Here is a 27735-nt window from a genome sequence, read left to right as displayed (position 1 = left end):
GGAGCCCCATGTTTGGCTCCCCTCTGAGTGGGGAGTCTGCTTCTCCCTCTCCCTCTGCTCCTCCTCCCGCTCGTGCTCTCTCTCTCTCTCTCAAATAAATAAATAAATAATCTTAAAAAATAAAAGCTAATACTGAGAAAAGCAGTCAACAAACCAACAATCAGAACATGGATTTGCTTCAGAAGAAACTGATTTTACAGAACAATCAGACAAGGCTTTAGAGTAAATATATGGATTATTTCAAAGAAATAAATGAAATCAAAACTTACATTAAATAATAAAAAATTATGGGAAAATAGGCTGAAAATAAGAATGGAGAGATACGAAAAAAGGCCAATTAGAATATTTGAACATAAAAAAATAGTCACTGAAATAAAAAACATGGGGCTTTGAGGCACTGCTGGTGGGAATATAGTTGGGGCAACCTCTTCAGAGAGCAATTTGGTATATTTAGTGATGTGGGAGATGCTCATTTAGGTGTACATCCTAGAGAAGCAGTTCTTAAACTTCAGCTTGTCTCAGAATCACCTGGAGGTATCATTAAAGCAAAGCTCTCTGGGCTCCACTTGCAGAGTTTCTAACGCAGTCGGTCGGGGGCCGAGGATTTGCATTCTGACGTGTTCCTGGTGATGCTCTTGCTATTAGCCGGATCACACTTTGAGAACCACTCACTGCTCTAGAAGCCTTTGGCAGAGGTGCAGGATGTGATGTGTATAAAAATGTTCATTGTTAGGGATAGCAAAATGTAGAAACAATTTAAATGCGCACCTGCAAGAGAATGAATAAGGAAATTGTGGGGTTTTGTTAATACAATGTAATATACATAGAAATTAAAATGAAAGAACCAGAGATGCAAGTATAACAACAAATATATTTTTAAAGATTTTATTTATTCATCTGAGAGAGAGAGAGAGCATGAGCAGGGGGGAGGAGCAGAGGGAGAAGCAGACCCCCTGCTGAGCAGGGATCCTGAAGCCAGGCTTGATAGCAGGACCCGGAGATTACAACCTGAGCTGAAGGCAGATCCTTAATCATCTGAGCCACCCAGGCGCCTCAACAAAAAATATTAAAAACCATATTCTGGGGGTGCCTGGGTGGCTCAGTCAGTTAAGCGACTGCCTTCAGCTCAGGTCATGATCCCAGGGTCCTGGGATCGAGCCCCACATCAGGCTCCTGCTCAGCGGGGAGTCTGCTTCTCCCTCTTCCTCTGCTGCTCCCACTGCTTGTGGTCAGTCTCAGTCTCTCTATGTCAAATAAATAAATAAATAAAGTAAAAATATTCTGCGAAAAAAGCCAATTACGAAGTGATATATGGAGCTGGATACCATCTATATACATTTTAAAGGCATGCAAAACAAAACAACATAATGTTTATGGATAGCAAATAATATAAATCATGCATGAATGGGGTAATTCCCAATTTATGATATTCGTTAATTGTGAGGAGGGGGTGAGGCTAATGGGACAGACATGGATAAACAGAGGGCCTCAACTGCACCTGCATTGTTTCTATCATCTATCTATCTATCTATCTATCTATCTATCTATCTATCTATCTATCTATTATCTTTCTATCATGTATCTATCATTACTTTTTTTTCTTAGATTTTATTTATTTCTTAGAGAAAGCAGATGCACAAGGGGAGAAAGAAGAGGGGGAGGAGGGAGAGGGAGAGGGAGAGGGAGAGAGAATCTGAAGCAGACTCCACCCTGGGTGCAGAGCCTGACCTGGGGCTCGATCTCATGAGCACAAGACCATGACCTGAGCCGAAACCAAGAATCAGACACTTAACTGACTGAGCCACTGAGGTGCCCCTTATTAATTGTATTTTTTCAAAAAAAAGATCTTAAGTAAATATTGCTGTCCTAGTTCAGGGAGCTGTAACAGAATACCGTTGACTGGGTGGCTTATAAACAACAGAGATTTATTTCTCACGGTCTGGAGGCTGGAATTCTGAGGAGGGAGGAGGGAGCCAGCCTGGATGGGTTCCAGTGAGAACCCTCTTTTGGGTTACAGACTGCCAAATTCTTGTATTCTCAAATGGTGGAAAAAGGGCACGACAACTCTCTGGCGTCTCTTTAATAAGGGCATGAATCCCATTCATAGGGGCTCCATCCTTATGACCAACTTCGTTCCCGAAGGCCTCTTCTCCTAATCCCATCACAATGGGCATTAGGATTTAACATAGGACTTTGGGGAGATGCAAACCTTCAGTCCGTAACAATTGTCAAAAGCTAATATTTGACAAAGCTGGGTAGTGGGTATAAAGTGATTATGTTTCTTCTTGTGTAGATATCAGAATTATGTCATGATAAAAATGTATTAAAAAGAATACCTGCAAGAATACCAGGCCAGACTTTGCTTCTGGATGTTTTTAAGGCTGCAAATCATTATGTAGAGAAGATTGAGCCTCTCTTCTGGAATAACAACTGCATCCAATTCTGTATCCTTCATGACGATGATATATAAAAGTACAACTACTGATTTCAAATCCCTACTCAGAGGAACTGGTGAAGTCCCCCAGCCTTTCCCTCCAGTCTGGGTTCCTCTTCCTCCATCAGAGAGTTGCGGCTGCTCATCCTCCTCTGTGTCCTGGTTTCTGGGCTGGGATATTTGATTCTTTGGGCAAGAGCAAAATAAAAGGAATCTGATCATCCAAAGCCTCTTTTATTGCCCTCACTCACAGAGAAGCATTCTGCCTTTCATTGCTCGATTTTGGACTTCTAGGGTGTAAAACTGGGACAATGGAGTGACAGACTCAGGAAAACCCACAAGGCTGGGTTGGTTTACACTGTAAAGGCAGAGTATTGCTGGCAGAAGACAGAATGTTCCCGAGGGAGAGAGGGGAGGAGGAAAGACAGGAACCAGGGGGGCCGGGGTGTGACAGCAGAGGTTTGGCATTTGCCTGTTTCCCTGGCTTTCCAGGTAGTTCTTTCTCAGCCAGCTGGTGCGGTGGTCTTCCCAGTGGCTTTGGACCAGCCTCAGATGTCAGCGCCGAAGAGCGGGCGGCAGTTTGCTTTGCATTTTGGGAGAGGAAAAGTCTCTGTTAGATTGGGTCAAATAGGGTCAGAGCTGAAAATTTTCCATTGTGCAGGGACATAGGTATGCCACTCTTCAATGTCCTCCGTGCCTCGAGCGGCACAAAGTTCTATAGTGTGACTGCCTCGTGTCCAGTTAGGTGAGGGAGCTCTTCACTCTCGGTACCTCATTTGTCTCTCACCACATCCTTGTCAGGTGGTGTTATCTTCCAGCTTTATTGATGAGAAAATGGGCTCAGAGGGCCCGACCTGCTTAAGGTAACACATCTATCGAAGGCTTATGTAGATTCAAATCCATGTCTGTGCTGTTTTACACTGAGCTACAGGGCACTAGGTTCTGGGGGATGCAGCTAAATGTAAGACATAGAGGAGCTTTGTCATTTGTTTGGGGACACAAGCTATCTGCCCCTGAAGCATTTAGGCCGACGCAGTCATATGAAACAAAGAGAAACCTGTGTGTTTAAGAGATGTTGAAGGCCAGTCGTCTACAGGGTGCTGTTAGCTTTGGCTCAGCTGCCTCCTACGATCAGAATAGGATCACACCCCTGATGTTCCTTTTGCTTTATAGTGAAATGATATCATATTTCCTTTTTGGAGAAGAAAGATTACTCAGCCTGCAGATAATCATCAAATGCTCTGGAGGAAGTTCTTTGGAAGGAAGGCAATTTGGTGTTGCTACGTTCTGCATAAAAGTGAGTCTCAGTCACAGCCTTTATTAGACCGTGAGCTCCTTCAGGATTGAGGCTGGGTCTTCCACGTCTGTACGGCACAGATCCTGGCCCAGAGAAGCTATGAGGTAACATCCGTTGTTGTCATTGTAGATTTTCCCCACGGGGGGATAAAGGGCAGGCAGGTAGGGAGGGGATATCTGGCTCATTCTAGTGAAGGCAGGCTTCCTTGCATCCTTCATAAATGTGGAAGTCTCAAGATTTCATTTCACCCTATACTAGAGTAGTTTAGAGCCAGAGACATTGGCAAAGAGTCCAGCTGGCGTGGAATCCTCCTCAGCGGGCCCCTCGTCCTGCAGTGATGTTTGTCCAGCTAGTCTACACACTTGGGACTCCCATGGAGCTTCCGCACATCCCCTGGGGCCGAGTTTTCCATGATTTATTATCTTCTTTCCTTTGTTGTCTGAGTGCTTCGAACCTCTGTGGAGACCTGATCCCATGGGAGACCCTGGGGGCTGTAAGAGCCATATACGTGGGACATGAGTCATAGCCAGTGACAACCCTTGTTTCTTCCTTTTCTAGTTCAGCTGATGGTGGATCTCCACCCTTTTCCATAGGTTCAGAGAAGCTGTGATCCTTGAATTTGGGGCCTGTGTCCCACAATGAGATCCATGACCTGCATTTGCCACCAGCCCCAATGTTCTGAGTATGTTAGGCCTCTGTGTTCCCCCCAGAGAAGAGATGGGGAAATAGCAGGGGGCAGGTGAGTGGCTCTTTAGAGGCACCTGGAGAGAGGCTATTTAGTTTCTGGTTTACACCAAAGTTGGAAACTCGGAGCTCATACCCGGAGAGCATGCAGAAGGTGGCGCATGGAAGAACAGCTGCAAAGAGGTACCAAGTCTAGAGTAAGGATTCTTCTTCTTCTTCTTCTTTTTTTTTTTTTGAGAAAGCACAAGGTGGGGAGAGAGGCAGAAGGAGAGGGAGAGAGAGAGAATCTTAAGCAGGCTCCACACTCAGCACGGAGCCCAACGTGGGGCTTGGTCTCACGACCCTGAGATCATGACCTGAGCCGAAATCAAGAGTCTGACACACAACTGACTGAGCCACTCGGGTGCCCCTAGAATAAGAATTCTTGACTTCAGTACGACCCAATCCTTTCTTCAGAGTTGCCCAATTTGTCATCTCATTTCTTCTCTTGAAAGTTCTTTTACTGAGTCATTGAGGTTTTAAATACCAACCCATTTTCCAAGCAAAGAAATAGAGGCACACAGAATTCCACTGGATTGCTTAAGGTCACATAGAGTAGGGGTGCCAAGTTTCCCTTCATCTCCGCCGCCTTTCCAGTCACCTCAAATTAACCTACAGTCTAAACAGAATCAGTTTGCTTGTTAATCAGCTGCGTCTTCAAGGCCATGCCCGGGGCCCCACCGAGACTGCCATCCCCTAGGCTCTCCCTTTCCCGAAACTCGGCGATAATCACATAGTCCGTGAGCAACAGAAGCAAGATAATAAGAAAGTCTTCCTGGGATTAATGTTTTCAAAGAGCCTGCACGTCCATTATCTCACCGATGTACTTAATATCCTGGGAGCCCGGAAAAGCAGGTATTATTCCCATTTAAAGATTAGGAGCTAGAAGCTCAGAAAGTTCGATGCTCACTTTGGTTCCCTCTGCAGTAGTGGGCTCTCCAGCTCACCCTGGCACTGGGGTCTCTTTTGCACATCTGACTGCAGAGATGTTCCATGTATTTTCTTCTGCCTGCATTTCCCGTGTGCTCCCGTTATGGGGAGGCTATACGTGAGTAGCTGTGAGGAACAGGTCATGCCTATTCAGTACCGAAGCTGCCAGAATAATGTGAGAAGCTCTCAGTTATTGATCAGATTTGGTGGTAGGAATGCTAAACCCCGGGGAGGTGGCATCATGGAAGGATGGTGGGCTGTGGGGTCAGGCTGGGCTGTATGCTCCTCAGGACTCTGTCACTTACTAGCTGGTTGAAACAAGGCTCCTGGGAGCCTCACATGCCAGGTCCCTTTCTTCCCCTGCACAGCTACCTGACTTAGTCATCGAGGGCTCAGTGGAGCAGAGTTTGAAAAGAGCTGAGGTAGTACAGTTTTTCAGGACATTTAAAAGTAAGGTCAGTAGCTAAGAAAAGGAAATTATGCATAAGACCAATTCCACTCGTTCCGCCCACGGGCCAGTGGGAGCGGACTCGTCCAGATCCACAGACATCTTGCATCTTGGCGCTGATGGGTAGGAGGGTTGCAGAGACATCCACACCCACACAGGAGGGCGCTTCCTTCCGGAAGTCCTGGTGAGCTTCCTTGCTTTCTTGTTGGCTTGAGACCAGTAGCTGAAGGTGGAAAGGAAATAGCACTCTGGCTCAGCAGGATGCTCAGAGCATGTACCCAGTCCTTTATTACATCACAATTTATTGCATGCAGATTACAAACGAGTGACTCCTTTTGGCACTGGACAAAGGACTGTCTTCAAGGAGCTGTGTGTGTGTGTGCGTGTGTGTGTATGTGTGTGTGTGTGATGTTATAGCCAAACAAATAAATGTCTAACAGATGACAGTGAGGCTGAGACAAAAATGTCAAAGCAAGAAGGGGGTTGGAGTGTGATGGAGCTGCACTTTCAGGCAGGCGGTCCGAACGGGCCTCCCTGCTAAAACAGCCTTATGCAGAGAATTGCAGGAAGTGGAGGAGGAAGCCACACAGGCAGAGAGAACAAAGACAATTAGGGCAAAGTCCCTGAATGCCCCTTCCTGCTGTTTCCTTCCATCTTTAGACCAGCCCTGCAAATCTGCGTGTCGTGCCCCCCATGTGAAGATGAGAAAGCTGAGCTCAGCGAGATCAAGGGACTTTCCCAGGCTAGAGCTGGTCCCTGATGGCGCCAGAGCCGAGCCCCGCTCCCCTGATTGCAGAGGCGTTGCTGGGCACCCGGGCTGTCTGTACCCGGGTGGCGAGGGATGGGCCATGGCTGTCACGTTGCTGCAGGAGCCGAGAAGTGGGCCTGCAGTGAGCGGGGGCAGGGAGCCTAGCCCTTGCTGTCTGCCTCCTGGAGCCCAGCCACCACTGCTTGCTCACCCTGGGGTGGTGGCTGTTTCCCGAAATTTTTGTCTGCGTGCTAGTGAGCTCATTTGGCACTTCGTCTCACCGCTGGCGACGAGCGTCTCAGAGGCCAGGTGGAGAGAGCAGGGAGACAGGGAGCTGGTCACGTAGCCGCAAACAGCTGCAGGACTGCAGTTTGGATTTCCCTGCCTGAGCCCCAAACTGTTTTTCTGTATTTGTCAGGGAAAACCTTAGCCAAGGGAGCACCTTCTTTTGAGGACGTCAGATTAGGCCAAGTGCCTGTGCGGCCTCTGTCTGCATCCAGTCACGTTCGTGATTGTCCCCTGTGACTGTCCCCTTCCCTGCTGGCCCCTTGCTCCTTACATGCACTTGGCTGATAAAGTTCTCTCATCTCAGAGGGGAGGCCCATGGATTAACAGTCCCAGAGCCTGCGGGGCATCTCTCCCGCGGGTCCCTGAGTGCAGAGGAGTTAACCTCACAGGCAGGGCAGCTGCCTGGGGGCAGGGGTGTCCTACAGTGAAAGGCCATGGCACAGTGAGGTGGCATGGCCCAAGTGGGGGGCACCGGCTCTTGGGTCAGGCCCGTGGGCGTTTGCATCTATCTCTGTCACGTCCTAGTTCTTTGATCTGAGGCAAGTCACTTGCTGTCTCTGAGCTTGTTTTTTCAATTGCATGAAACCCAGGACAGTCCCTACCTTGACAAGGCCTAGGTCATGGGATCACAGCCTTGTTGTGGGGATGATCTAAGCCCTGCAGAATGTGGGCCACGGGAGGAGCTTGGTAAACATCCTCTCTTCCCTCCTTGGAGGGAGGCTCCTCTCCTACCAACACAGGATTTGAGTGCTCTGAGGGGAGGCTCAGCTCCTCCAGAAAGTTGCCCAGAAAGCTTTCCTCATTGAACCCATCCCTGGTGACTTACACGATTCCATGAGAAATCCATTCAGTTGGGTTGGACATTGCCCTCCATCTAGTTTTTTTCATCACAGTTTGGTTAGGAGGTGGTGGATTTGGGGTATGAAGACACTGGAGTAGTCTGACGCCTGAATGGGGTCCTGCTCCCTCTGTCTACTGCCCCGGTGGGGACCCCACAGTCTCTTCTCAGAGATTCATCTTTCACACCTCTCCTCCCTGGCCCACCCCACTCTCCTCTGCTGAACCTGGATTATTATTGTTGTTTTTATTTTTTAAAGACTTTATTTATTTATTTGAGAGAGAGAGAGAGCGAGTACACACATGAGAAAGAGCACGAGCAGGGGGGAGGGGCAGAGGAGAGAGAGAGAGAAACAGATTCCCCGCTGAGCAGGGAGCCTGACGTGGGACTGGATCCCAGGACCCTGAGATCATAACCTGAGCCGAAGGCAGACACTTAACTGACTGAGCCACCCAGGCGCCCTAGGATTAGTATTTTGTCAGTCAAGGATTTGATTTTTGTCCGTCAAGGATTATCTTGTCCCTCACTGTGATGTGGTTGGAGATTCTTTCTTGATCTTGCCTATCCCGTCTTCTTTTGGGGCCAGACTGATTGTCCCTGCTCTGTTCTCCCATATGCATGAAAAGGAGCTCATCATGTTGCTGTGGCACCACTTGGATACTTCTCTGTCTCCCCTGAAAGACTCTGGGCTCTTCAAGGGCAGGGCTCATGAACTCTTATGGATTTGGTGTCTAGTACAATGCCTGACACCCAGGGGCTCCTTGAGGAGTGCTTGACTGGGGCAGTGGCAAGAATCTAAGTCTGGGTAAACCACATCAGTAAATTACAGATTAGTCAGTTTCAAATGCTGTTGATTTCAAAATTTGCCAAGGGTTTGATAATTGTAGGAATCTTTCTTCCTTATTTATTTATTTATTTATTTATTTATTTATTTATTTATTTATTTAATGTGTTTTCTTTCCTTTTATTTTTGAACCTCAGCCCCCAGCCGAGCTAGCCCAGCAGACACTGGGCTTTCTTTCTTTTTTAATGAATGAGAGGGAATTAATATACATTAGTAAATGAAGTAATGGGACATCTATTCAAGTATTTTATGCATTAAAACTTTTTGGATGCTTTTCTCAGTATAAAGATTCAATCCATTTGACAGCTGGAGTTACTGTCTTGGATCTCAAAGAACACAACTGGGTCTTGGGCAGCAGAGGAAGACTGATTCGATGATCCGCACGATCATGTAGGTTAAATACTGGGCTTTTGGAAACCAAGACTTGGCTCCATTTTACTTTATTAAGTAGAGATTAGGGCCTGGGATGCGATGAAGCCTGTTTTTAACACAGCAAGTCAAGTCAGGCTTCTGCAGCGTGTGCAGCGAGTATGTGTTAGGAAGGGCATCCAGGAAGGGTAGGCACTGCTCCTAAGCTGCTAGATTATAAGGCAGCTTGCAGAGGGGAGAAACGTGCAGGGATGGCGTCCTGGAATGTCCTGGAGCCAGCAGAAGCATAAAGTGCGAGGCAGTGATTTGGCCAGGAAGCCTGTGTTTACAGACCATTTGCTGTGGATTTAGGCATGGTGCAGATGCATGCAGGAATCTGAAGACTTTGACCTTTCTCTGACTGTGTATCTCTCTGCGCTTTCGTTGCCGGGAAATCATGGAATGTTGAAGCCAGCAGGAACACGCTTTATTATTTTTTTAGGGGAAGGAGCAAGGGTTTTAGACCTTGTCAACCTGAATTCAAATCCTAGTGTAGGCATTTGTGAGTGTAGGCAAGACATTATACCTTTCCAGAGGGTCCGAGATATTGAATAATTCCCCCGAGGTTACAGAACCGGGATGTCATTGTTTCAGTTATGTATTGCTGCTAATCAAGCCACTCCCAAACTTAGTGGCTTAAAGTAGCAATAGTCCCTTATTTAGCTCATAAATCGGCAATGGGGGTGACGGCCCAGCAGGGCAGGCTAGTGTCTGCTGGGCTAGCTCGGCTGGGGGCTGAGGTTCTATTTCCCCGGGTGGCTCAGTCACCTGGCCGGCTTGTCCGTGGGAGTTCAGCCCCAGATGAGAACGGGGAGCTTAGTTCCTTCCCACCATGGCCTTTCTGCAGGCGACTTGGGTTTCCTCACACCATGGTGCCTGCCTTCCAAGAATCAGGAAGAGGAATCCATTTCTTTCTTTCTTTTTTTTTTTTAAGATTTTATTTATTTATTTGACAGAGAGAGACACAGTGAGAGAGGGAACACAAGCAGGGGGAGTGGGAGAGGGAGAAGCAGGCTCCCCGGGGAGCCCGATGTGGGACTTGATCCCAGGACCCTGGGATCATGACCTGAGCCGAAGGCAGTCGCTTAACGGACTGAGCCACCCAGGCGCCCGAGGAATCCATTTCTTAGGACCTGGGCTTGGAAACTGGCACAGCATAACTTCTGTCTTATTCTGTAGACAAGCAGTCACCAAGCCCAGGTTCAAGGGAAGTGGCCACAGGCCCCGCTTTTTAATGAGAAGAGTGTCCAAGAACTTGGGGTTGTGATTTAAAACAGCCAAAAATGGAGACCTTATATTCTTTCATTTAATCTAAAACAAGGTAGGAATTCATCTTATTTCTCTTATTCTTATTCACTTCGTATTCATCTCACTCACCTCTTTTTTATTTAAAAAAATTATTATTTAAAAATTTTTAATTCCAGTAGAGTTAACACACAATGTTATATTGGTTTCAGGTGTACAATATAGTCACCCAAGAATTCTATCCATTACTCAGTGCTCATCAGGATAAGTGCTCTCCTTAATTCCCATTACCTATTTCAGCCCCACCCCCACCCCCCTCTGGTAACCATCTGTTTGTTCTCTATAATTAAGAGTCTATTTTTTGGTTTGTCTCTTTCCCCCTCCCTTTGTTCATTTGCTTTGTTTCTTAAATTCCACATATGAGTGAAATCATATGGTCTCTGTCTCTCTCTGATGGACATTTCACTTAGCACTCTACTCTTTAGATCCATGTGTGTTGGTGCAAAAGGCGAGATTTCATTCTTTTTGGTGGCTGAGTAATATTCCATTGTATATATATCCACCACATCTTCTTTATCTATTCATCAATCGATGGACACTTGGGCTGTTTCCACGGTTTGGCTATTGTAGGTGATGCCTCAATAAACATTGGGGTGTATGTATCCCTTTGAATTAGTGTTTTTGTTTTCTTTGGGTAAATGCCCGGTAGTAGAATTATTGGATAGTAGGGTAGTTCTATTTTTAATTTTTTGAAGAATCTCCATACTTTTTTTCCACAGTGGCTGCACCAGTTTGCATTCCCAACACCTCTTTTTTTATTATCTGCTTTTAAAAAAGGAATTTTTAGTGATTTGCCCATGGTCACACATCTCAAGTTGATGTTGGAACTTGGATTCAAACACAATCCTGTTGATGCTGTCTCTCTCTCTCTCTCTCTTTTTTTTAAAGTTTTTATTTATTTGACAGAGAGAGACACGGCGAGAGAGGGAACACAAGCAGGGGGAGTGGGAGAGGGAGAAGCAGGCTTCCTGCAGAGCAGAGAGCCCGATGCGGGGCTCAATTCCAGGACCCTGGGATCATGACCTGAGCTGAAGGCAGATGCTTAACGACTGAGCCACCCAGGTGCCCCTTGCTCTTTCTTTTTTAAAGATTTTATTTATTTGAAGAGAGAGAACACAGAGGGAAAGTGAGAGGGAGAAGCCAACTCCCTGCTAAGCAGAGAGCCCCACGTGGGGATCCCAGGACCCTGAGATCATGACCCAAGACAGGCAGACGCCCAACCTACTGAGCCACCCAGGAGCCCCGATTCTGTCTCTGAATAGCCCTGCTCACTCCCCATGCCTTGTGCCCGTGGCCATCATCATCCCATGCTATGACCTGCAAAACCTCCCCACTTGGCTTTCTGTGTCCCTTCTTAATCCTTCCACCACAAGCCAAAGCTGCCTTGGCACAGCAAACTTCGTCCTTATGAAGGGCAGAGGGCTTAGCTTATTCCTCTGTTTAAGCACCTCAGGCTCAACAAGAGCCATCTTCCCTCCATACTTGAATCCAAGAGAAGTCAACATTTAAATTTTTCTCTACTGTGTATTGACCCAAACATGGTGCTAAATGCTTTAGAGGGATTATCTATTGTAAAATTTCACTAGTCTATTCATTAAATTCTTTTGCATTTAAAGCCAGGTATGCTTGATCAGGAAGCCAAGATTTTAACTTCCATGGTAACCTGTATGTACTTAAAATTTCCCAAATGCATGGTGTCTGGTATCTGGGATTTTATACTTGCTGTGCTCTTTCTCTCTCTTTTTCTCAAGATTTTATTTATTTATGGGGGGAGGGGAGGAGGGAGAAGCAGACTCCCCACTGAGCAGGGAGCCCGACAAGGGGCCCCATCCCAGGACTCTGGGATCATGACTTGAGGGGAAGACAGGTACTTAACTGACTGAGCCACCCAGGTGCCCCCTTGCTGTGCTCTCTTTACTTCTCTTTTATCTCACTCACTTATCCTTAACTTCCAGGTTCCAGCTGAGACGTGTTCTTGGATTCCTCCAGACTGGGGGAGCTTCCCTGTTATTTCCTCCCATAATATCACCATCTATATCCAGCACTTAAAAAAAATTTTTTTTTAAAGATTTTATTTATTTGACCGAGAGAGACACACTGAGAGAGGGAACACAAGCAGGGGGAGTGGGAGAGGGAGAAGCAGGCCTCCCGCAGAGCAGGGAGCTGCATGTGGGTCTCGATCCCAGGACCCTGGGATCATGACCTGAGCCAAAGGCAGATGCTTAAAGACTGAGGCACCCAGGCGCCCCCAGCACTTTAAATTTTGTAATGAAATTGTCTGTTTTCTGGAGCTCCTCACAGACTATATATTCTTTGAGGGCAGGGACAATGACTGGACTTTGCTTTCCTCTTCCAAAATGAAAGATGTCCTAGTGCACCATCCTCACTGGTTCTCTTTGAGTTGTCTTCATCTATGAGGCTATGAGTGTCCTGACTTCCACTCCCACATATGCTGCCATATGCCCCAAACTGGACCCATGTAACAGAGTTTGTCATGGTGGGCTTTGCTGGGGTGCATGAAGCACGCCTCCTCTTCTTTACACTCTTTCTCACCATCTACCTGTTCACCTTGGTGGAGAACTTGGCCATCATCTTGGTGGTGGCTTTGAACCAGCGGCTACGTAGACCCATGTATTTCTTCCTGACACACTTGTCCTGCCTTGAAATTTGGTACACGTCAGTGACAGTGCCTAAGATGCTGGCTGGTTTTATCGGGGTAGGTGCCGGCAAGAATATCTCCTACGCTGGCTGCCTGTCTCAGCTCTTCATCTTTACCTTCCTGGGAGCAACCGAGTGTTTCCTACTGGCTGCCATGGCCTATGACCGCTATGTGGCCATTTGTTTGCCTCTCCGATATGGGACCTTGGTGTCGTGGGGCACCTGCGTCCGTCTGGCAGCTGCTTGTTGGCTGGTGGGCCTCCTCACACCTGTTTTGCCTATCTACCTCATGTCCCAGCTGACATTCTGTGGCCCCAATGTCATCGACCACTTCTTCTGTGATGCCTCACCCCTGCTAGCCTTGTCCTGCTCAGATGTCACCTTGAAGGAGACCACGGACTTCCTAGTCTCCCTGGCAGTGCTCCTGGCCTCCTCTATGGTCATTTCTGTGTCCTATGGCAACATCGTCTGGACATTGTTGCATATCCGTTCGGCTGCTGAGCGCAGAAAGGCCTTCTCCACTTGTGCAGCTCACCTGACCGTGGTGAGCCTCTTCTATGGCACTCTTTTCTTTATGTATGTCCGGACAAAAGTGGCCTCCTCCTTCAACTTCAACAAGGTGGTGTCTGTCTTCTACTCCATTGTCACGCCAATGCTCAACCCCCTCATCTACAGTCTTCGGAACAAGGAGGTGAAGGGAGCTCTGGGCCAAGCCTTTTCCCTCAGGTCTTGGAAAGGTCACTGAGGAGGCAAGTGAGGATCTAGTTTTCTTGTCTTGGCTTTTCAGAAGGAGGGCTGTGGGACAGAGCAGTGCCCTGGGTAGCCAGGAGTTATGGATTAGGTATTAGTTAAAGTAAAATATTAATCTGCTGTAACAAGAGACACCTAACTATAATGTAGCTTGAAGAGGGAAGATTTCCTCTTTCCTGCACCCGTCCAAGGTGAGTGCTCCAGGTTGGTGAGTGGCTCTGCTCAACAGGCATTCAAAGACCCAAGTTCCTTCCATCTGCAAGGTCAACATCTCTTAGGATGTTGGCAAACTAAGAGCGGTAGGCCAAATTCAACTCAGCACTTGTTTTTAATGACCTGTGAGTTAAGAATGGTTTTTATACTTTCAATACTTGATTGTAAACAAATCAAAAGTAGAATAATATTTCATGATGCATAATCATTTTATAAAATTAAAAGTTTCAGTGTCCATAAATCAAGTTTTACTAGAATACAGTGACACCATATATGTTGTTTATGGCTCCTTTTGCGCTACAATGACTGAGTTGAGTAGTTGTGACAGAGACCATTTGCCAATCCCCAATCTAGGGCCTTCTTGTTATTTACATGGTCAACACAGGATCCCAGGGGGCAAGAAGGGTGAGGATAGATCACAGAGGAAGCAAACCCCATGTCTTAAAGTTTCTCCACTAGATGTGGAAACCATCATTTCTACTCACCTCTATTGGTAAGAAGCTAGCCATAGTCATGTCTAATAGCCAGGGTGCTAAAAATAGTCCATAGCTAGGCAGCCAGGTACCCAGCCCCAATCTGATTATTGTGAAGAAAAAGGAAAGAACAAATTTTGGCAGACAACCAGCAGGTTCCACCACAAAGTCCTCAGAACCACAGCTGATTTTTCCATTGTGATCCATGTACTTATTTTCTTCGAAGCTACATTGTCTTATTTGAAATATAGGCCCACCTGCCCTCTTTACCAAACCGTGCTCTGAAAATGCATTTAAGAAGATGCATTTAAGGTCCCACATCGGGCTCCCTGCTCCACGGGAGGCCTGCTTCTCCCTCTCCCACTCCCCCTGCTGTGCTCCCTCTCCCACTCCCCCCTGCTGTCTCTCTCTGTCATATAAATAAATAAAATCTTTAAAAAAAAAAAAGATGCATTTAAGAAGATCTGTATGGCAATGTCAACTCACTTGAAGTAAGGCTTAAAAGACAATTATAATTCAAGTCATTCCTTACACTTAGATAGTTGTACTCTTAAAAACATTTACGATCACCATTTGAATGTTCATTCTAGAAACTACAGTGTATGGAAGAGAAAAGTGCAGAGCTTGACTGGGTTGGGGGAAGGACAGATTTTCTGTGATGGTGTTTCTCACCTGGCCAAGAATGAACAGATGATATGATGATGCCCACAGCATCTACGCCCCTGCCCCACCCAGTGTCTTAGCTGTTGCTTAATGACTAGTAGAGACAAATCACACATTTTGAAAACCATTTCATTTGTTGAAAGTTATATATAATTTATTGAATATTATATATGTGCTTTATATTCTTTTGGATGATGGCAAGATACATAAACAGTGCAAAGATGAGAACCTTTCAGAATCAGAAATAAGAATTCATATGAATGAAATAAGAGTAGAACTTTCAGACACCTGACCTGAGTAGATTTGAGCACAAAATGCATTTGACTTTTAGGTTTCTGGCTGAGGGAAACAAAGCAAATCATACTGGGTATATAAGAGTTCTCCAGAGAAACAGAACCAATAAGATCTATCTATCTATCATCTATCATTATAATGATAATGATATAACTATCTATCTATTTAGATAGATTGAGAGATTTATTATAGGTATTGGCTCACACAATATGGAGGCTGAGAAGTCCCATGATCTGTCATCTGCAAGCTGGAGAACCAAGAAAATCAGTGGTGTAATTCAGTCTGACCTGAAGGTTTGAGAACCAGGGGAACATATAGGGTAAGTTGTGGTTTGACATCGAAGGCCCAAGAATCAGGGGCTCTAATGTTCAAGGGCAAGAGAAGATGGATGTCCCAGCACCAGCCAAGAGAAGAAAATTTCCCTTCTTGCTCCTTTTTGTTCATCCAGGCCCTCGATGGACTCGATGATGCCCACCTGTATTGATGAGAGCAATCTTCTTTATTCAGTCTACTTATTCAAGTGCTATCTCTTCAGAAAAACCCTCGCACACACCCCAAAAATATTTTAATGACCGTCCGAGCATCCCTTAGCCCAGTGAAGTTGACATATAGAATGAACCTTCATACAGGGTCATGTCATTCTCATTTATGGTTCCAGAAAGAACTCAAATTCAAACAGAATGCTTTCTGGATTTTGACTCTAAGAACAACTCTATGGGAAGTATTGGTAAAGCTTACAATTTTGAGCTTGTGGAAGATAAATTACTTAAAATGGTAAAAACGCAGAAGCATACTTTTAGAAAGGATCCTACGTATGTAAAAGTGAGTCTTGTTTTAATAAAATCTGATATGAGAAACTGAACTGATAATATAATATTATAGGTCAACTATACTTCAATAAAAAAAAAAAACTGAAAAAAAGAGGCCTCGTGAGTGTGATTATTTACATTGTAAAGCAATCACTCCCTTAAAAAAAGACCTATCTACCAGAATCTGAAGTGCTGGTGAGATACATGATATTTGTAGGTATTGACAGCAAAAGTTTTTCTTTTTAATTAATTAATCAGCTTCTGGCTTTGTTTTTTGCATTATAGTTGACAAAATATCATATTACTTTCAGGTGTACAACATGGTGATTCAACATTTTTATCCATTATGAAATGATCACCTTGATAGGTCTTGTTACCATCAGTCACTAAACAAAGCTAGAACAATGTTAATAACTATATTCCTTATGCTGTACATTACATCCCAGTGACTTATTTTAAACTGGAAGTTTCAACGGCTAAAGATTTTAAACCCACTATTAATGGTAGATCATTCTGCAATGAAGATAAATTATGAAATCATGACAGGAAAATATGTATTCTTGTAAATAGGGCATTTCTGAGAATATAATTCCTTCTTTGGGGGATACCAAAGAGACCCAGAGGTACCCAGAGAATGTCACAATGAATAATTTGAGAGACGTAAGACTTGTTTTTTTTTTCATTTTTTAAAATTTAAATTCAATTAATAACATAATGTATTATTGGTTTCATAGGTAGAGGTCAGTGATTCATCAGTCTTATATAATACCCAGTGCTCATTACATCACGGGCTCTCCTTAATAAGACTTGTTTTTTAATAATTTTTTTAAATTTTATTTTTATTTATTTATTTGAGAGAGACAGAGAGATAGCAAGAGGGAGCACACGAGGGGGCGGGTAGGGCCAGGAGAGGGAGAAGCAGACTCCCCGCTGAGCAGGGAGCCTGATTTGGGCTCGATCCCAGGACCCTGGGATCATGACCCGATCCGAAGGCAGTCACTTAACCAACTGAGCCACCCAGGTGCCCCAAGAGAAGTAAGACTTATTAAGACAGAATGCTGTAAAGAACGCCGTTCAACTTGTTTTGCCCATCCTGGGTACCTAGATAGCAATTTAATTGTTAGCTAGGGACTACATGGGAGCCATCCTGGAGAAGGTGCTTTGACTTGGGACTTGGTATGAATGACGGGCTCCGTACACTGAAATCAGAACTCTACAGTTTGCTGTGTACCATTATGTCACCATTGTTGAAGGCTTTGATGCTGGTCTATGGGACCCCCTTCTATGGTTCCACATTCTTTTTATCCTTTACCCCTGTGTTGGTATTCCTTTTTTCAGAGATCTTATTCTATCTCTGGCTGTGGCTTTCAATTTCAATTTTCACATGTGAAATCCTTGGAAATCCTTGACTTCTAAGCTGTTTGTCAAAACACTGGCTTTGGCTGTGGGATGCTACAGCTTTCTGTTTATTATTTTTTCTGTAATTTTCTTTTTTTAATGTTTCAGTTTTTTAAATATAGATTTTAGAACAGCTTTCTGTTTCTCTAAATTGAGTCTTTTCTACCTCTATCCTTGTTTCCATCGATGGCTTCATTGTCAGGGTCTAAATATCATTCTTGGTCAGTAAGATAGGAGCATTTTAAACCCCTTTTGACAGGAACTTAAAATGGATCTCATTGCCCAGAAACGTGGATGCTTCGGGACCTTGAGACCATCTGTGTAGTGCCATTCAGCTCTGTCCCTCCCCAGAGAGCAGTCCAGGAGCACTAACATTTAATTAATTGATGCCCAAAACTTTGTGGGCTTCATTAGCACCCCCACACTCCCAGGGAAGTTGAGGGGCTTTATTTAGAGCAGACTCTTCTCTAGTGGTTGCTCAGCTGGGTCTGTGCCAGTCACCTGTCCTCATCTACCCAAAGGTAAGCGGCCAGCCAGAGCAGGTGCAGGTTGTTAGAATAGTTAGTTCCACAAGAGATATATTCAGTTTACTTCAATCAGGTTAGGTTGGAAATGTTAGATCACAAGCTTTGCAAGTGCTCCACTTCAGCCATTCTGAATTTCCCTCCCCAGGGCATAGCTTGCAGCAAGGGTCTCATAAAAGTTTCAGTTATTCAGCAAAGAGTCAAGACATCCAGGTTTGCCACTCTGTATAATTTTATTGAACTACTTAACAAATACTTGTTTAGTTCTCACTATGGGCCAGGTACTATCCTCAGTGCTTTATAAATACTAATTCATTTATTCCTCATTGATAACCCCATGAAGTTGGTGCTGTTACCTCCCTTTGCACGTGAAGAAACTGTTGTACAGAGAAGTAATGTAACTTGTCCAAAGTCACACAGCTAAGGAAACAGAGAACTAGGTCTTTAAACTTGTTTATCTAACTGCACAATGATGCCCGGGTATATTCGTCCCTTCTTGGCATCATTTCCCTTGTAAAAGGACAGGGTGGATGGATGACTTTAAATACCTCCCTTTGAGTGTTTAGTATGTGCTGGGCACTCCCCACATTTTCTCACTTCATCCTCACATCAACCCAGAGGGAGCCTTATAGTCTCATTCTACGTTGGTGTAACCTGAGGCTCAGAGAGGTTAAGCCACACCCCGAGGTTCACACAGCAGCAACATGGAGGAGCCAGGAGGCTCTGAGCCAGGACTCTCTGACTCCATCCGACCACTCTACCTCGCTGCCTCCTCTGCAAGATCTCCTCCAATACTAGCTTTGCAGACGTTGACTTATTCGTTCACCAAACAGCTCTTCTGTCTCCTCTCCACACCAGGCACTGGCTGGCTGCCGAGCGGCTGCAGGATGAATGAGACCAGATGCTTCCATCAAGGACAACATTATTGCAAACATGTCTCACGTCCCTCTGATAGTAGAAGCCGCTAAGTGACGAGGAGGAGTCCAGACCAGTGTCACAGGGCATGTTGTCCTGACGGCCAGCCCAGGGAGGGCATCCTTGGGAACGCGGCACTCCCCACAGTCAGCTTCTGACCTTGCCTGAGAGGCTGCCTGCCAAGCATTTGTTCTTTTGTGTTCTTCTCGGGGTTGAGAATGATGATATAGCATTTGGGAAAGAAGAGGCAGGACATGAGGCCTGCTCCTGATGCTAAGATGGCAAAGACCTCCACGGCCACCGTGTCCTTGCCTTGAGTGCTCATGTGGGCAGGGATGAAGGAGGCCCAGACACAGGAGCACACACACGTGCTAAGAGTGATATGCTTTGCTTCGTTGAAGGTGTCAGGCAGCCAGTGGGTGGGGAAGGCCACCAGCAAGCTGACCAGCCCTAGCAGACCCAAGTAACCCAGCATGGCATAGAACAGTTTCAAGGAGCCCTCATCACACTTTACTGTCATCATGGATCCAGGCCCAGTAGAGTTCACAGGCCGTGGGGGCCATCTGATCACCCAGAGCATACACAAGGTTGCCTGGATCAGGGAATAGACAATGGGGACGGTGCTAGGGAGAACCGGCCCCACCCACCTCCTAAGCTGGGTGTCCGGCCGGTGGCGTGGAAGGCTGCCACCACCATGAGGGTCTTGGCCAGCACAGTGGACACACAGGCTGTGAAGGTGACCCCAAAACCTGCCTGACTCACAGCACAGGTGAAGGGTCCTGGGTGCCCAATGAACAGGAAGGGGCAGAGGAAACAGAAGGCCAAGCAGGACAGCAAAAGGTAGCTGAGCTGACGGTTATTGGCTCAGACGATGGGGGTGTGGTGGTGCCAGATGAAGATGCCTAAGATGGCCAGGGCAAGGAGGAAGAGCAGGGCTGTGCAGACCACCAACACTGCGCTGAGGGGCTTGTGGTAGGACAAGAAGTCAAGCATTTTGGGGATGCACAGACTCTGCCCCATATTGGGCCACTGGTCCTCAGGGCACTTCTCACATGCAACACTATCTGAAGGGAGAAAGAGAAACTGGGTCAGAGACCAGAGTGGGGAAGCTTCTGGAAACTGTCCTGTGGCCAAGAAGTCACAGGACTAGGTCTTGTGTATTTCAGTTTTGTAACCCTTCCATGGTACTTGATGTCCTCAGATTGAGGGCCGAAGACACAGAGGGCAGAAATCCTAGTGGCAACTGGTCATCATGCCTCAGATTGTAATAAAATAACATCGACACAATGACCTACAGAAGCTCTAACTCCTCTCTGGGCTTTGTCCCTTTTAGTCCAACCACCACTGTGGCCGTGTCATAATTCACAGTCATGGCTAGTTTATTCATGCATTTATTCATTCATCAGCCCATTTAATTTAAAGAATTTCAGTGGGGTGCTTACTATGTACACAGACTCTCTCTTTTTTAATGGAGGCACCTACGTCTAAATCACTCCTTTGATGGAACGTATCAGAGTTTTGCTTTCCGTAGTGATTTTAAGGATGGGCTTTGTTACCGGAGCTCTAGAGCAGACATACGTTCTCATTTAACTCTCTTCCTTGATTTGGTTACATCTCTATGATCCCAGATGCTTGATTTCATGTCCTAGTCTGCAAGTCCAAGGATGATTTCTTATTTATCATTTCTGTCCTCTCTTCACCAACCGGTGTCTCCTCCCTGTCCCCGGCTTCATTCCGCGGTGCCTTTCTCTTTCAATGGGCAAAGAGGATCCTCAAGGACCCTGCCTTCCCTACACTGAGAGTTTCCATTGTGCCAGGAGACCTTCCCCATCCCATGGCTTCAACAGTTCCCTGGATTTTGTGCCTATGCCTCCTGATCAGTTCTCTTTCTTTTCAGTACATTGATCGCTTCTCAATCTCCCCAAACACATTGAAACGCACACTGCTTCTCCACGTAATTAATTCCCTGGCTCCCCATTTTTGCAGAGTAGACTCCACGGTCCTGAGTCTGGCAAGGAAGGCCCTCTGTTATCTGGCCACCTGCTCCCTGCATCTCCCATCAGTGGCTGTGTTCAAGTGACTCTGTGCTCCTTACTGCTTTCCTGTCTTGAAACTTTGTTGATGGGCTCCTTGGCCCCGACTGTCCTTCTCATGTTTCATTGCCTGGGACATTCCACTTGTTGCTCAAGGCCTAAATCGTATGCCACCCCCTCCAGTGGAAAGTTCCCCTACATACCCCTTTGTTAGAATTCGTTTTTCCTCTGCACTTTCATGGTTCGAGGCTTGAATTTGTATTAAGGCAATTGATTTCACTTCATAGTCTAGTTTCTTTACTCTCCCAGGTTTGGAAGACACAGGGATCATCTCCTTGAAGAGATCATGAGCTCTGTGGTCCAAGGGCTGTGCCTCATTTGTTGTCACCACCTTTGCACCCAGCACAGTGGCTGCATATAGGAGGTGCCAGTTGATATCTGTTGAATGAATGACATCTTAGCAAGATGCAGATTAAGTCGATAGAAGGGTTTTTCTTTTTCTTTTTCTTTTTTTCCTTTTTAAAATTATTTTTATTTTTTTCTTTTTCTTTTATTATTATTATTATTTTTTATTTTTATTTTTAATTATTTTTTAAATTATTTTATTATTTATTTATTATTATTATTTTAATTTTTAATTTTTAATTTTTTATTATTATTTATTTTTAATTAATTAATTAATTAATTTATTTTTTATTATTTTTTTTAAGATTTTATTTATTTATTTGACAGAGAAAGACACATTGAGAGAGGGAACACAAGCAGGGGGAGTGGGAGAGGGAGAAGCAGACTCCCTGCCGAGCAGGGAGCCCGATGCGGGACTCGATCCCGGGACTCCAGGATCATGACCTGAGCCGAAAGCAGTCGCTTAACTAACTGAACCACCCAGGCGCCCTATATATATATATATTTTTTTTTTTTTAAGATTTTATTTATTTATTTGAGACAGAGAGAATGAGAGAGACAGAGAGCACATGAGAGGGGGAAAGGTCAGAGGGAGAAGCAGACTCCCTGCCGAGCAGGGAGCCCGATGCGTGACTCGATCCAGGGACTCCAGGATCATGACCTGAGCCGAAGGCAGTCGCTTAACCAACTGAGCCACCCAGGCACCCAAGGGTTTTTCTTTTTCAATATTTATGGGATGGCTACTATGTGGCAGACATGAAAGTAGGCACAGAATTTGGACAAACTCAGAGTCGATGAAAGAAAGAATGAATGGATAGCCTTAAATGGCTTTACTGTAGCAAGTGGGAAGGACATCTTGAAAACATCTTTTGATTTCCTCTTTGCTGGGTTTTTCTTTCCCAGTAAAGAAAGGAGTCATTCCTTGAAGTGATGATGAAGGCTTGTCTGAAGCCTATCATGGCTGCTGGCTGGCCCCCGTCGACAAGGGCAGCCTCTGTCTTACCCGTTGCCATGGCCGTCTCTCCTCTGGGGCAGGGAATGCAACTGTAGCAGCAGTTTGACTTCTCAGATAGGATCGACTTCCTGGTTCCCACAGGACCTTTTTCACTGCAGATCGAGATAAGGACCTATGCACGAGAGGAGAGAGAGCACCGGGGAGACTGTGCAGCATCTGTGTATTCAAGTCTTAGAAGAATTACCAGCATCATTCTACCTTACCAGGACCCTTCCTGTCTTCTTCCTTCTTCCCTCTCCTTCCTTTACCTCCTCCTTTCTTTTCCTCTTTCCTCTTTACCTTCCCTTCCTTCCTTGCTCAGGTAGTTACCAATGTGTTCCATGGATCAGGTACCGTGCAGGATATTAGTGAAATAACAGTAGGTAAAAATGATCTCTTAGAAGAGAAGAAGAAAAGAACAGAGACGAACTACAAGTACAGCCTATATCAACTAACAAAATGGCAATAAGCACATACCTATCAATAATTACTTTAAATGTAAATGCACTAAATTCTCCTATCAAAGGCTAGAGACCTGAAACCATAAAACTCCTGAAGGAACAGTGAGTAATCTGTTTAACATTGGCCTAAGCAACGCTTTTTCTAGATATGTTTCTTCAGGCACGGGAAACAAAAGCAAAAATGAACTACTGGGACTACACCAAAATAAAATGCTTTTGCTTGGTGAAGGAAGCCATCAGCAAAATGAAAAGGCAAGCTACCTAATCAGAGAAGATATTTGTAAATGATATGTCTGATAAAGGGTTAATATCTAAAATATAGAAATAACTTATACAAGTCAATGACAAAAACCAGACAGTTCAGTTACAAAATGGGCAGAGTACACGAACAGACATTTTCCCAAAGAAGATATACAGTGGCCAATAGACACAAGAGAAGATGCTCAACATTACTAATCATCAGGGGAATGCAGATCAAATTGAATTAAATTGGAAATTATATATATTTTACTTTCCCATTTGCTCATTAATTACCTTTGTCTTTAGCAAGCTCCTTTGTTTGGGAAGCCAGGGGTGGTTTTGGAAGGTTTTATTTGCTGAACAGCCTTAGAGTTGTGTGAGTCAATGGTCCGCTCTATACTCCCTTTGACCAAGTACCCTAAGCCAGTTCAATGTAACAAATACTGTCGGGTGCTCAGAAGTGTGAGGTGCTTTGTGGGTGTGGTAGGGGGGCTCTCAGCTCTCACCCTTAAGAGCCCTTCTGCCCAGATTATGGCACTGTCATTTATCAGCAGCTCTTTTCCAGGAGGAGTGCTGAAGTCAAAATGTCCAACAATGGCTGTCTGTCCTCTCTGGTCTGGGAAGACATAGACGTTTTTAATGTTAAACATTGCCAGCATCTCAAGATAACTTCTTCGTGGGCTCTGGTGGTGAAGCGAAGATTCTGGGTATAAAGGAGCACCTGAGGCAGGGACAGAAAGTACAAGGCAAGAAATTGGTTAGGCGTACCACAGGCAAGGGAGCTCCCTTCACATCACCGGACCATTCTCCCACATCTGTGCTCACCAACACATGGAGGAAGGCACCTCCTCTTTGCACATTTTATGGAAAATAACTCTGCTTTCTCATCTTTCAAGTTTGCCTTAATCTGCAGTGCATAGGGAAGTGGAAGTCAAGTTAATGGAAATCTGGTCGTCTAGGGCTTGCCTGAGACATTTCACGGACAGGCTCATCTTATGAATATGGGTGTCTCCACGTATTCGTAGCAGCGTCCCTTCATACATACTACTTAGTTTCCTTCTCGGTGCCAGACATGATTGGTGACTAGGAAACAGAAACACTCTGAAGGCAAGCACACATTTTGTACATTTCTGTATCCCATGTTGCTCCAAGGAGCATGAAAAGGGCTTAGTAAATACTTGTGTTACACACATATATTTGTTGAGTTAGGCCACTGAAGCTCAGTAAGACCATAGGAGGGAGTTTCAGCAAAGATGTTGGCTGGGGGCAATGCTGGGCTTAGATATTGAGAGATCCCAGGAATACTTCAGCATAGGGAGGCAGCAGAGAGCCTGGCCCAGCGCCCATACTGTGGAGTTAGGTTGCCTGGTGTGATTCCTGAATCTACTTGAACCAGCTGTGTGACCTTGGATGTGTTATTCTGCCTCTCCATTTTCTCATCTGTAGAAAGGGGACCTACCTCCTAGGGTCGTTGTGAAGATGCAATGTATTAATACATACAGAGTGCTTGCAGCATTACTTGGCATGGAAAAGCACTTGAAAATTGTTAAGTATTATTACTCTTAAAGCCTTTAAAAACCTCACACTACACAGTACTGATGAAATCACCTAAAAGCCATCTTAAAGAAGCTGTGCCTAGTTTGAAAGCATTCTTTTAGTAGTAAGAGGATTTTTCTTCTACTCTGACTTTGTTTCTATAATTTTACTTCGATATTTGTAGCGGCATGTGGCTGAGTGCTCAACAACCAGCTCTCTGGGGGAAAAAGGCAGGATTTTTAGGTCTCCTACTTTCCATGGTGAGCAAAGAGCTTGTGCAATTCCTGAAAATTTTACAATTGACTCTCAAAGCCGGCAGGAGCCAGTCCTCTCTTCTAGCTATAGACCCTGACATTTTTCATAATAAGGGATCTGAGCCCAGGAGACGTTGGCTCTAAAGTCAGTACTCCTTTCATTAGACCTTGCTTCCTCAGCACTAGCCTGTGGCTCAGAGCAAGCTGGGAGGGATAGGGATTGAATCCGGAGGTCTTGGCTGCTCACCTGCCAAGAGCTGGCATTGTGTGGGTCTGCACAGGAGCCTCCCAGGAAAGGCCCGTCTCCTGGGAGCAGGACGTCAGGTTCTGATAGGCGGCCAGGAGGGCTCTGGCTGCCAGGTAGGCTTGGTAAGTGGCCGTCAGGTCATGCGGTTTGAAGGTAGACAGGTAGACCACTGTCATGTTCTCATGCTCTTTGCAGTGATGAGCCTCTTCTCTGGCGTTTGGGCTGGAAGCCCCTGATCCAGGCCACCTGCATCCCTGCAACTCCTCACAGAGCTTCCTCACCTGACTGTTGCCCGGGTAGGCGGCTGGGCACAGCACCAATTGGAAGTCCTCAAAGCCCGGCAGGAATCCCGAGTGCATGGTCAGGCTCAAGGTGACGTTCAGCAAGGTGCGATGGGTTGTAGAGGAAAAGAGGTGGAGAAGACCCACGTCCTCCTGGTCACATTCTTCTCCCAGAGGGCCTCGGCCAGCAGCCCGAAGTGGAGGTGGTAACAGTCACAGACGATGACCGTGGTGGTAGGGCTGGCGGCGAGCACGCTGGCCACGCTGTGGATGCTGTGGGCCTGGCTGCCGATCTTGGAGAAGGCCACACAGCTGCCCGCGCGCCTCCCCTCCTTCCGCAGCTGCTGCTGCTCCAGCCACTCCAAGTTGCCACTGTCAGAACCCACCAGGCCCACCCAGGTCCAGTTAAAGTGGCTCAAGAGCTTGGTCAGGACCTGGGGCTGGTGGGCGCTGCTGGGCACCGTGCGGAGGAAGGACGGGAACCGGGACAGTCGGAGAACTGGGGGTGCTGGGATCTGTGGCTGCCCGTGGGGGAGAAGCGGGGCTGTATATTTGCGTGGGGACACCTTACCACCCCTGCCCAGTGTCTGCTGTCCTGGACCCGCCCTCACTGCCCCCCTTCTATATGCAAATAGTTTCTTTTTTTTTTTAACATACAGAATGTTGTGCGTGATTACCATTTACGACCTGATGAGTTTGGAGATAAGTGTACATCTGTGAAACCATCAGCACAATCTACGCCATGCACCTACTCATCAGTCCAAAGTTGCTCCCACCCTCTTCTCTATTATATTAGTCTGGTTTTGTGTGATAAGAGCACTTAGCACACTATTTACCCTCTTGGCTAATTTTTAAGAACACAGTACATATTGTGAACTCTAGGCATTATGCTGTACAGGAGATCTCTAGAACTCATTGGGTGTAACTGAAACTTTGTGCCCTTTGACGAATATCTCCCTGTTTTCCTTCCTTCCAGGCCTGAACCACTTCTCTATTATCTGCTTCTGGGAATCTATTTTAATTCATCATATAAGTAATATCAAGTTGTATTAATCCTTCTGTGTCTGTCTTTTATTTTTAAATATTATCTCAGCCTATCTCATCATCTACCTCCAGGTCCTTCCAAAGCCTATATGCTCAGGCCTGGGAGGCCAGTTTCCTGGAAGAAGGACAGCAGTGGACTCAAGAAGGCAGAGTAGGAAGCCAGTGGGAGAAACAGAGAAGTAAGGTGTGCTAAGTGATTTGTGTTTATGCGTTGTATAATTCTTGACATTGCTTGAGAGGTAAAGGTTCAAGTGAATTAAAAACTTGAATAATCATGAGAAGCATAGAAACAAGATATAGAACATCCAAAGCAGTGGAAGAAAAAAAAGGTTAAAAAAATCAGGAAATTTCAAGAAAGGACAAAACAAGAAAAAAGCATAATAAATATGAATGAAAAATGAATGGAAAAATGAATGAAAGCATAGAAACGCTTTCAAACTAAATAACACATAAAACAGCTTTCTATTTGTTATTTCTAGTATTATGTTTTTAAATTTTTTTGTGGAAAGTTATGACAAAGCCTAAGAGATAGAAAGTTCTATGAGAGGGCCAAATGGCATCAAACACGTCGGCAATTTGAGCAAATGTAAAAGGTTCAATGACTCCAGTTAAGAAAAGCATAATGTGTGCTCTGTTTGCTGTCTAGACAAACTACAGCCTCCTGCATCCTCACTACAGAAGTGATTTATTTTTATGCCTTTGTAAGAATTTCCACATAAATAAGAAATGAGAAAAGCCATCCTCAGTCAGCTAAGTGTCCTGATTATTGACTGACAAGCCAAGGTCACCCTAAACGAATAGTTCCATTTGGAACCTTGAGGCTAGGTTGTTCCGCCCCAAGTCCCAACCCTTCGAGAGCCAGAGGGTGCCCTGGTGTTATGGCTCTCTGGTTCATGCTTGCCTTCTTGTCCAGAGTAGGAGCACTTCTGAGGACAGAGCCATGGCATATGGTACCTATAGCATAGCGTTCTATGCCATGAGTGATGTGCTCAGTAAGAATTTGGAAACAATAACCAGTCCCACAATAGGCAGTATTTCTGTTTAGGTGAGGTTTCCTCCTTCTTGCTTCTGTACCTTCTTCTCCCTGTGGAGTCTGGTTGCCCAGCTTCGAATCCCAAACTCCCATTTATTATTTGTGTGAATTGTGGCAAGTGACATTTCCTCTTTGAGTCTCAATTTCATAATCTGTAAAATGGGAATAATAATATCTACCTCCTAAAGTTGTTGTGAGGATTACATGAGATAATAAAAATAAAGGCAATGATATTAATAAGAGGAAA

At 45.4% G+C, this 27735-nt stretch overlaps 1 protein-coding gene and 1 long non-coding RNA gene across 2 annotated transcripts; both read left to right on the top strand.

The window, feature by feature from the left end:
- The first annotated feature begins 3042 nt into the window (after positions 1-3042).
- On the top strand, positions 3043-27735 carry LOC135362310 (uncharacterized). The gene is made up of 2 exons (XR_010406866.1): positions 3043-3835; positions 25326-27735. It is a non-coding gene; the product is annotated as an uncharacterized LOC135362310 (long non-coding RNA).
- Positions 8700-16421, top strand: LOC123856388 (olfactory receptor 6Q1). Its single transcript, XM_045892591.3, has one exon. The coding sequence runs from the start codon at positions 12713-12715 to the stop codon at positions 13664-13666; it is 954 nt and encodes a 317-aa protein (XP_045748547.1). The 5' UTR covers positions 8700-12712; the 3' UTR covers positions 13667-16421.

Source organism: Mirounga angustirostris, unplaced genomic scaffold (assembly GCF_029215605.1).
Source record: "Mirounga angustirostris isolate CCGP_5_RB_7025 unplaced genomic scaffold, mMirAng1.0.hap1 SCAF_13, whole genome shotgun sequence".
Taxonomy (NCBI): Eukaryota; Metazoa; Chordata; class Mammalia; order Carnivora; family Phocidae; genus Mirounga; species Mirounga angustirostris.
This window is presented reverse-complemented; position numbering and strand designations above follow the sequence as displayed.